At 34.8% G+C, this 11,772-nt stretch overlaps 1 protein-coding gene across 1 annotated transcript; it reads left to right on the top strand.

The window, feature by feature from the left end:
* Nucleotides 1–2,355: 2,355 nt before the first annotated feature.
* On the top strand, nucleotides 2,356–3,126 carry LOC131164633 (uncharacterized). Its single transcript, XM_058121968.1, has one exon. It carries the CDS (start codon nucleotides 2,424–2,426, stop codon nucleotides 2,919–2,921), a length of 498 nt encoding a protein of 165 aa, XP_057977951.1. The 5' UTR covers nucleotides 2,356–2,423; the 3' UTR covers nucleotides 2,922–3,126.
* Nucleotides 3,127–11,772: the final 8,646 nt, after the last annotated feature.

Consider the following 11,772-nt stretch of genomic DNA (forward strand, 5'->3'; position numbering starts at 1 on the left):
TCACAAGTGCTCATGTTCTCTCTTACTCTCTAATTGTGTTTGATTCAATCCTTAAGAGAGTAGTGTGAAGTTGTATTGTATTGTAATCAACTCATTGTAAGGAGCATCTCTTTGTAAATCATCTTCTTGGTTGTAAGGTTCTTTGTGAACCATTGTAAAGGTTCTTGGTGAACCACTTGGTGAAGGCTCTTGGTGAGTACGCTAGGGATTTGTTCCCAAATGTAGGGTTTGGTACCTGAGTTGTAAGGCTTCTTCGCCGATGAAGGAGATCATAGTGGATTGTGGAATCCTTGTCTTGGTGCTAAGGCGTGTACATAGGCTTGGTGCCGAACTACGTAAAAATACAAGTGTTGTTCTTTCTCTCCCTTACACTCTTTATTTTTATCTTGTCCATCATTTATATTTATATTGTGATATGATTTCTTGTATCTCATCAAGAGTTTTTATTTGGTAGAAAAATACGCATTTCGCGAAAAGAGTCCATTCAACCCCCCCCCCCCTCTGACTCTAGTGTATACTCCCGGGGCTGGGATGCCGCGTTTAACAAAAGTTAGTTGGAGTTTAGAGGGAAAACCCTCGAGAACTTTATATATACACTATTCTAGGTGTATTTGTAATGTAAGAAGAACATTGTAGGTGTCTTTTGACACAAAGATAGTAAATTTATTTGTCGATTTCTCCTATGGATGTGGGCATTGCCGAACCACTTAATTCTTTGTGTTGTTTCTATTGCTTTCGTATATACTGCATGGTTGTATTCTGTAATTGATTTTTCATTGATCACTGCATTGTTCTTCCGTTATGCAAATACAATTTATACAACATATGTATATATGTGTGTGTGTGCGTGTGTGTGTGTCTTGTATTTGCAGCATTACATGTATCATTACTGTTTGTTAGGTAGTGATTGAATAAAAATCTCAAGAAGTTCTATTCGTGAAGTGATTGTATTTTAATTATAGTGTACAATTAATTAGTATAAAATAACACAAAAATAATATATATTTTTTCTGTAACTAATAATATTCACCTTGAATGGTCTAACTATTTCATAGGGTGGAGGAGCTTTTTCCTTAATTTCTACTAGGGGTGTATTCAAGTTAAATTGAGTTGGCACAGTAAAATACTCGAAGTCGACTAGACTAAAAAATGTTGAGCTCGAACTTGATTGATTTCATAAAATTTAAACTCAAATTCGACTCTAAGACTTGATTATGCTTGACCTAATTATAAATTAATATTAATACATATGTAAATATAATATATATATATTTATATATATATAATATTAAATACATTTATAAGTATAAAATAAAATATATAATATAACAATAATAAAATAAAATAAGAAACTCGATTAAGCTTGAAACTAAACTCGAGTATAATTGCTAAGCTCAAACTTGAGTCATTAAAATATTTGAGTAACTCAAGTTCGACTCACACTCGAGTCATTAGAGAATGCGTGTGGCTCAAATCAATGATTTTTATGGTCTTCAATCAATCAAGGGTATCTAACAGTTTTATATGAAGACAATGCTGCATATATAGCTCAACTCGGAGGAGGATACATAAAGGGTGACAAAACAATGCATATCTCTTCAAAATTCTTCTATACACATGAACTTCAGAAGAATGATGACACAAATTTTAGCAAATCTGATCAAGTGATAATCTATCAGATTTGTTCACCAAAGTTCTACCTATTATAACATTCAAGAAATTAGTTCATCTAATCGGAATGAGACATCTTAAAGATCTTAGCAGGAATTAATATATAGGTGACATCCAAGGGAAAGTGTTATAAAAATTGTGTATGTCAACCCATCTTCCACGGCCCCATCTTTCACCATTTCGGTTTTTCCACCCCAATAATAAATGCATTGGTATCCATATTACCCTATAAAATGACACCCTACCCCTCACATTTGGAAGATATATCTTTGCATACTTGTATACATATTATATGCTTGTATATTCACTTGCATGCTTGAAGTAGGGTATATGGAAAGAATATGAGAGATAAAAAGAAGAGAGATATCTTGTGAAAGACCAATTTCGATATTTTGTACAATATCAATTCTGATATTTTCTATAAGGTCGATTTTGAATCATCTTTTAATTTCGCCTGTGATAATAAAAATTTTTATTACATCCACCCATGGAGTAGGCATAATCGAATTAGGTAAATTTTTGTCTTGTCTTATTTAATTTTCTATTTATTTTCTTACATCTTTTATAATTTTTTAAACACTTCTTTCAACAGCCAAACATTAAGAATCTTTAGATAAACATAAACCAATCCTAGCGTCCCAGAGCAGACACGTGTCCTATGATAATTGACTGCATTTCATACTTCGTGAGCAATACGGAGAAATTTACTCAAAACAATTGTGAGGCCACAAACGAGGCTTCAACTTAAAACAATGTCTTCCACTTGCACAGCCTCTGCCCTCCTCCACACTCTCCCGCTCCGGCGGGTGCACAAGGCGACCTGCTCCTCCTGCGCGGCGACGCCTCGCTCCCCCGTCCTCACCCTCGGGAGGCGGCCATGTTTATTCGTGCTAACGGCGGCGACTTTGCTGAGAGCTAGAGAGTCGCCGGTGAAGGCGGAAGACATCCCACTCTTCGGACTCAGAAAGAAGCTGAAAAAGGTCGAACAGGAGGCGGAGGAGATTCTGAAGGAAGGGTTCGACACGGCGGAAAAGGGGATCGAAACGGCTGAGAGGGGGATCGAAACGGCGGAAAGGGGGATCGAAACGGCTGAAAGAGGGATCGAAACGGTGGAGAGAGAGGTCGAGACGGCGATCAGTTTCGGAGGGTTAGCGCAGGCAGGAGCGGTGGCGGGAACGGAGGCTGTGGGTATATTGGCTGCTACGTCTCTTGTGAATGAGATTCTAGGGCCCGAAGGCCAGAAATCATGATAAGAATTTATTCTGTACTGTATCGCGAAATGGTGTTTGGAATGTTAGATTTAATTTGCTGCTGTTAATTAATTTGGGGTTTAATTATGGCTTTGTATGTATAATAGATGGATGGAGTTCATTTTTTCTGTACCCTTTAATTGACTGGAGTTCATCACATTGTAATCATTAATCTTTCTCAATACTTCGATAGTATTGTTGCTGAGGAGTGAGCATTTATCCTTCTCCTACACTATTGATGATTTAATTAATTAGTGAATTCATACTGTTTTCAAAATAAAAGAGAGGGCTAGCAATTCCTCTGGCAGGGAGGGGTGTGGATAGTCGGTGATGGAGGTTCCGACTGGGAGTTCACGGAAGAGGGGAGGCTTCAATTAGGAGAGGGAAGGTAGAGGGGAAGATCATCGTACGTGGAAGAAAAAAGGATAGGTGATGGGAGAGAGGCAAGAGAGACGCGCAGGGTGATAGGCGGTGGAATTTGTGGAATATGTAAATCGTGTTGGAGGAGGCTGCAATGCAGTGTTTTTGTTCAAGCCAAAAAATAAAAAATAAAAATAAAAATAAAAAATTAACAACCAAAGCAAGCAAAACCTTTTTTTTTTTTTGGTATGTTATTTCATTATTATACACTTGCATGATTTAAGCAATAAATATATATTTGTCATTAGCTTAACCAAGTGTGTACTTGGTGTCATTGCAGTGCCTGAGTGTGTGTTGTGAACTTAGATCCTATGACAATTGGTGCCACTTTCTCGGTGACTGATGATGCAATTCCATTAGTAGTATAATGTGAAAGTTTAACTTTAACCAAGGAATCAGTTAAGCGGTAACAATGACATCTCTATTTTTTGGTTACAACAAAAACCAAATTATTGACACTATTGAGTGATATGACAACCCTTTTAAAGACCTTAAACGCGTAGATGGTGAAATCAACCTTGTGAAGAGGGTCATCTCCTCAAGTTCTAGTGGGGAAGAGGCCTCTCACAAAATTTGAGTCCTTGAACCAAAATTCTTTGAAGGAAGTCGCAGCGTGAAGAACCTTGAGAATTTTCTATTGGATATGGAGCAACATTTCAAGGTTGCCTACATTCTATAGAATGAAAAAACTTACCTAACATCGATTTAACTATTGGATGATGCTAAGTTATGGTGACATATGTAGACAGAGGATGAGCGAATGTAGACGAACCAAAATTGAGACATGTTTCCTTGAAACATGACTTGGGTGAAGGGACACCCTTAAACAATTGAAGCAGACCAAAACTGCTTGAGACCATGTCAAGAAATTCAGTTCATTGATGTTGGACATCAATAATATGTTAGAGGAAGACAAGATGTTCAACTTCGCTTTTGGTTTACACCATGGGCACAAATGGAACTATGTAGACAAGGAGTGAAAGATCTTCCTACAACCATTGTAATAGTAGATTGTTGGGTTGATTTGAAAATAAACGCCAAGACAAAGAAAGACAAGGACAAAGGTAAAGGCCAATGAAGAGAAGGGGAAAATGAAGGATAAATGGGAGAAGTCTAAAGGTAGGCAAAAAATACAATAAAGGGAAGGATGCTTATCAAATTTTCTAGAAGTTTGGTTGTTTCATCTGCAATGGTCCTCACCAAGCTCGTGGTTGTCTTAAACGGGAGAAGTTGAAGTCTTTTGTAACGCCCCAAAAATTCTGGCTATATTATTTTTTATTTCCATTTTACTTAATAAACTCTGATACCACAAAATGTAAACAAAGTCAACCCAGACCCAAAGTGGGGTACCGAGGATATACTTGTTCATAAATACATATCAACTGTGCAGCTGAAAACGTGATATCCTTGAACCTTATACACAATACTAGAGTCCTACTAACTTCATAATTATACATATACATCCCCAAAAATCCATAGAAATATTCTAGGGACTCGCACAAAATCTCTCTTCCAACTCAAACACTTACCCTGCAGTTAGGGCAGTTACTAAAACCTCCTCTATCTCGGAGTTCGTTCCACTCATCTGTCTGGGTTTCCTGAAATGTTTGAATTTTGGGAAGAGACACCTCTCAGTAAGTGGGATAGATTAGCATCAGTGTGTGGCACATGAGTTCAATTGTATTATAAGCATATACTGTAACATAATTTACTATAACTAATAAGTCAGGGAAGAATCTATTATGTATAAATCTAAAGAAATTGTATTTCAACATAAACATACTATGTCATAATAAATCTCTAACGCACAATCGACTGTCATTCTACACTCTATCTGAGATGTGTGGTTGCATTATCTATATTGTATTAGTTACGGTACCGTGCTCTATGTTTTGTTTTGGTCCATCAGGGTTCTGATACTGTATAATACTATTTCTGTATATTACTATTTTACCTTGATTCTGTATAAACTGAAATACCATGATTCTGTAATAACTGTAATACAATGATTCTATAATATCTGTAATATCATGGTTCTGTAATGACTGCAATATTATGGTTCTATAATAATTGAAATATCATGGTTCTGTAAAAGCTATATAAAATTTTGTATCAAATTTCTGTACTAAATCTAGTATTTCTCATGCCACACAATTTGAGTAATGCTCATAATACTATATTCTGTATAGGGAAACTGTATTTTATCACTGTATTAGAAAATTATATTTCCTATTGTATGAAAATAATATATCATCTATAGGGTTTTTCATGCAACCCAAATTTCTGAATTTTCCCGAATATGCATATCATTTGAAAAATCATAAATTTCCATGCCCATAACTTCATATCCTATAATATCTAGAAAATCATACACTGATATCTATAATCCAATACTATACTTTAATAGGTAAAATTTCTAAAACTAACTAGCATAACTTATTCCCTTTACCTGTTTCCTGGAACTATGCCTACAGGGATTCCAATACTATGCTTGTAGCGCCCCGCACAAAGCTTGTATCCGTAAACCCTAATTTAATCAACTTAACCTCAGAATAACATCCATTCAACATATCTAGACCCACATATTACCAATATTTAGCTAAATTTTTAAAAATAACCTACTTACCCTAGTTTTGTAGTGGTGCCTGTAATACCCAACTCACAAAATTACTTAAGTTAAACTGCAGAGAATTACCACCGGGATCTCAAAATCACATTTATCTGCTGATTTGTGCTGAAATCAGGCGAGAAATCAAATAGAGAATGAGCAAGATCCACAGCCCTAAGAGAGAGAAAGAGGAAGATTACATTTTCTTTAAGAAAAAATGAGTTGTAGGATTTACATATAAGCTACTACCAAACAAAACTGTCGATGGTTTTCCTAAAACCGTCGATGATTTGTTTTTTAACCAAACATTTTCACGATTTTACCCTTATTTGTGCCATAGTAAATGTTGGCCTTATAAGGCTTAATATCCTATTTTGATACTAACAAACAAGTGGAACTAAATATATTTGGTTGACAGGACTTATAAGGATCAAGCATGTAAACGCAAGATCAAGGACCCATTGCAAGCTTATACTTAAAAGAAGGATGATCATATGAAGCTTAACACATGGATTTTAAGATGATATTTTCAAGCTTGAAGAATGTGAGAGAACTTAAAAGTATATTAAAGCTTGAAGAAAAGCAAGAGAGACAAAAGAAAGCAAAACAAAAGAAAGCACAAATAAAAGACAAGCATGAAAACTCAAGCGCCTAGAATGTTCAAAGTCTTAGAAGTCTTTATGTAAGTGCTTCGTATTTTAAATATCTTTTGAAATATTTTTGAAACTCTTTTAGGGTTGAATATGGACTTAGAGACTAGATTTTTAAAACCCTGAAAAATGTGTTTGACAAGTTATATTTAAGTCTTTCAAATAAACAAAAGGTTTAAAAATCAAAAATGAAAGTTTTTCAGAAAATGGACTAGTCAGCCGACTTACCAGAATACACTTGAATGGCACAACCAACTGACAAGCTATGTGTTGAAAATCTGCCTAGCTGATTGATCATTTTGATCTAGGATCAGTCAACCGACTGAAAACCTGGTCTGCCCAGCCGACTGACATTTTTGAACGTTAGCCAGCTGATTGACAATTTACTAAATTTATTTTCTAGCAAATAGAAGGGTTTCAGCTGCCTGTCCATCCGAATGACTACACTGCCCAGTTGCCTGTCCAGCTAACTGACTCTACGGGAATTTGAATTCTTGAACTTAATGGGAAATTTCTAAAAATTAGTTTTTCAAAGGTAAACATTATAAAAACTTGGGGGACACTCCAAGCAACATAAGGAACAAGGAAACTCTTCCTAAAACCTCTATAAATACATGGTTTTACAAATCAAACAATACCAAGAGCCAAGGAATTGAAAAATCTGTTGAAAGCTATCTTGCAAACCGGTTGTTCTCACTTGCTCAAATCTTTGCCTAGCTGATATTGCTGAATTTATGAAAAAGCTGATCTTCCTAGTCTATTCCTACTACTAATCCTTATTTAAAAAGAATATTGGTGAATTCTATACTTGAGCTTCAATTCTATTTCATCTTGACATTTAAATTCTTGAAGTACATAATGCTGAATTTGTACTAATATACTCTGTTTGAGAGTGTTTTTGTATGCAACTACTCTATTGTATTCTTGCAGTATTTTTGATGATTCTAAGGTGTTTAGATCGTTGGCTAAGCATGGGGTTATCGCTTAGAGAGGTGCAACTCTAACCTAATTGAAGGAATGACCGAGTGAGGGGTATCACTTGGAGAGGCGGGCTCTAGCCTATTGAAGGAGTGTATAACGGTGTTGCTCCGCCCGAAAAGTACCTAGTTTAGTGGAATCCTTTGGTGATTTGCCAAAGGCGAGGATGTAGGGTTGTGATAAGCCGAACCTCGTAAAAACTTGGTGTCACTCTCTTTCTCGTACTCTCTTTACTTTCAGCATATATAAACTACATGAATGTTTTAAATTCCTTAATCATATACACTACATGGATTAGATATTAAATAAACTTAAGCTTATTTTGTTTTTGGGATTGCAGAAACCGAAAGAGAGTACGTTGGTTGATCTATACTTTGCGGAAACCGTAAGGAAGTACATTGATTGGTGAAACTCTCAAAGACTCTTTAACTGAAAGTTTATTTAAAGTCTAAGCTTTTGGGAAGAGTATTGGATTTTATATTACACTTCATTTTAAGAAAGAAAATTCATTATCACAGGGCTTGCATTAACCACAGGATTTGAATCAAACTTTCATATATACAGGGCTGCAAACAAACAAAAGCTTAATCTTATATCTTATTTGGATATTGTGGTTGATTGGAAAATTGATTGGTTTGGTTGATTAATTGGTTACTTGATTGTTCAAGTACTTGTGTTGTGTTGGTCACTTTGTTTGGTATATGGTTATGGATTGGATATTGTTTTAAGTATTTGTTGTGGATTTGATAAATCAACAAGAAGACAAGAATTCATTAAAAAGAATTAAAAGAAATTTTTAAATCCAGTTCACCCCCCCCTCTTTTGGGACTACACGTTAGTTTTCAATTTATATCAGAACCAGGTTATAGAAAATCTTAATTAGTAGCTATACAAAGATCTTAATGGCTCATATGGCATAGCTCCCTTTGGAGAGGGCCAATCCTTAACTAGGCCACCCATCTTTTGTGGTTTAAATTATACATTTTGAAAACAAAGGATGGGAATATATGTAAAAACCATGGATTGGAAAGCTTGGAAGGTTGTCACACATGGTGACTTAATTTCTACTAAAATAGTAGAAGACAAGGAAATACCCAAAGAAGAAAAAGAATGGACCGACAATGACCATAGGATGTTACAAGTAAATTCTAGTGCTATGAATGCTTTATATTGTGCTCTTGATATGAATGAATTCAATAGGGTCATGGCTTGCAAGTCAACCAAAGAAATGTGGGATAAGTTAGAAGTTACCTATGAAGGTATTATTGATGTAAAGGACAATAGAATCAATATGCTCACTAGCGACTATGAAGCTTTTAAGATGAAAATGGATGAATCAATTACTAGTATGTACACTAGGTTCACCCACATAATTAACTCACTCAATGCCTTAGGAAAAACATACACCACCTATGAAATGATTCGAAAAATTCTTAGAGGGCTGCCACCTATATGGGAACCAAAAGCCATTGCAATAACTGAAGAAAGAAATTTGAAAAATACCTCCTTAGATGAACTTATAGGTTCTTTCCTTACATTTGAAATGACAATGAATGAAAGAAGTGGAAAAACTAAAAGAATCCGTTGACTCTATGAGTCCAATTCGGTTTTGATAATGACAAATCACTTGGTATTTGATATTTGCATTGAGATTGTAAACATGAACTATATTAAGCATGCACAAAAGGATAACAAGTCTTGGAAGCCATGAAGATTAAAACATACATATCTTGGCACAATCCATGGAACTCAAAGAGTACAAGAATGAAGATGCAAGCAACAAGTTCAAGAATGTCATGGGAATGGGTACTTAGAACTAATGTATTCACATGTTTCATGTGGTTTAATTTGAGGCTCAACATATACCCTAAAATGACCTTAGGACTCATGCATTTCAAGAACATCATTAGGGGATATTTATAGACTTAGAAATATTTTTAAAATCCCAGAAAATATTTTTATAAAAGAGCAAAGAAAGAAAGCAAAGCAAATTTTTTGAATTAAAAAGAAAAAATTCAGGAATTGTTCACTTCAGTAGACCGAACTCAACGTTCAGTCGCCTAAAGTTGCAACTTCAAAAGACAGAAGTTAAGCTCAGTCATCTGAAGAATTTCTTCAGAATACCGAAGATTAAGTTCAGTCACCTGAAGAATTTATGGTGAAACACAGAATCTGACAGAAGTACCTTAGAAGACTGAACTCAGACTTCAATCATCTGAACCCGACACTTCAAAAGAGTGAACCCCAACTTCAATCATCTGACCCTGTGTCCAGGTTATTTTTTTGAAGCTCTAAGGAACTTCAATCATCTGGGCCTTTAATCTCAGTCATCTAAACCTGTGGGAAAGTTTAAAAATCTAATTTTTAATGAAAGAACATTTGAGCTATTTTTTATCCAACGGTTATGATTGATTCTAAGGGTAAAGCACCTATATATTGAACATACAAACCCTACTACGAGAGCTAAGATCAACGAGAAGAGAAGAGAACATCTTTTTGAAAGAAAATTGAGAATCTTGAACATATAGCTATACGATTGCTTGCACTCCAGCTTATACTCATCAAGCTTGGGTAAATCAACTTAGAAAAACAAAGGGACTTCATATACACATCTTGATATCATTTTGGTATTGAGGTTTGGTAAATCGATCTGCTCGTTAATAGTTATTCTCATAGAGGTTCTTTATCTAAACTGATTTGCTTATTGATATCCATCTTTCAAAGAACTTGTCATTGTGAAATCCATTTTTGAATATTTGTTAAGAGGTTGATCTTGAGTGTGCATATATTAGATCATTTTGATAAGATTACCACTTGAGAAAAGCTTTTGTCATTGATTAGATATTTTTTATTCAAGTGAGGTCTCATTCAAAGACTTGATATTTTTAATATTTCAAACCTATTTGATTGAATATCCTTAGTGTTCATAACGATATATTATTGAGGGATATTTTCTGAAAAATATTACATTAGGTTTTTTATCTTTGGAATACATATCGTAAATATATTTGCATATTACAAAGATCGCATTGTGGTTGAATATTTGGAAGTAGACTTCTTTATTTTTATCTTTATAATATTCAAGATAAATTTTTTTAACAAGATCATATTTGATATTTGTGCATCTCGTCTTCAAAGCTATTACTCATACAAATATTTTGGAAGATTAGATAAAAATGGAAATTGTGTGTTGACGCAGTTCATTCATAAAACGATTGTATCATTTCATACATATTGAACTTCAAGTTTCATCATATGATTATGTGTTAGGAATTTCAATTATACTCACTAACTTTGTTAGAAGCAATATTGAGTGTTTTGCAGATTTGATATTATATTGTAATCAAGGTTTGGGTTGTGAACTGAGTTTGAGGAGAGAGTTGTATCTCTTGTATGCAGCGGAGTAGAAGGAAGTTGTACCTCTTGTAAGTAGCGGGTGTAAGGGAAGCTCCATCCCAATTTGAGGAGCAGGGATTTTAGTGGAATCCTTGAGTGGGTTGCTCAAGGCGAGGACGTAGGCCGGGTTGGCTGAACCTCATAAAATCGTGTTTGCATTCTCTCTTCCCTTATCTTTTTTATTTTCCGCATTGCATTTCAATATCTAGCTTGCTTGTCTATGTTGAATATCTCCACACACACTTAATTGGGTAAAAAGGAATTCATTGATATAGTAATTTAAATCAGCTTCAAATCCCTGCCATTAATGAGTTAAATATAGAAATACGAATTAATTGGTAAATAAGTTTGAAAGATTTTAAAATACCCAATTCACCCCCCTTTTGGGATTACACCTAAATCAACAGAATCTATAGCCTTTAAAGCTTCAAACGAAAACTCTAGAAGTGAAATGAAGAAGATGAACTAGCCTTCATATGTAAGAAACTTGCAAGAATACTTAGAAGAAAGAACAAAGTTAAAAGAAGAATCCAAAACTCCAAATCCGATGAAGAAGAAATCAATACAAAGAAATCAAAGAATAAAATCCCCACATGTTATAATTGCGAAAAGGATGGACACATAAAATCAAAATGTCCACTACTTAAGAAAGATTCTAAGAAGAAAAAGGAAAAGGCAATGAAAGCCACTACTTGGGACAATTTGAGCACAAGTAGTTCCTATAATAAATCAAGTAACCAAGAGGTTGCTTATACTTTCTATATGGCTTGGGACGATGAGGAAAGCTCCTTATCCAAAT

Source organism: Malania oleifera, chromosome 9 (genome assembly GCF_029873635.1).
Source record: "Malania oleifera isolate guangnan ecotype guangnan chromosome 9, ASM2987363v1, whole genome shotgun sequence".
Taxonomy (NCBI): domain Eukaryota; kingdom Viridiplantae; phylum Streptophyta; class Magnoliopsida; order Santalales; family Ximeniaceae; genus Malania; species Malania oleifera.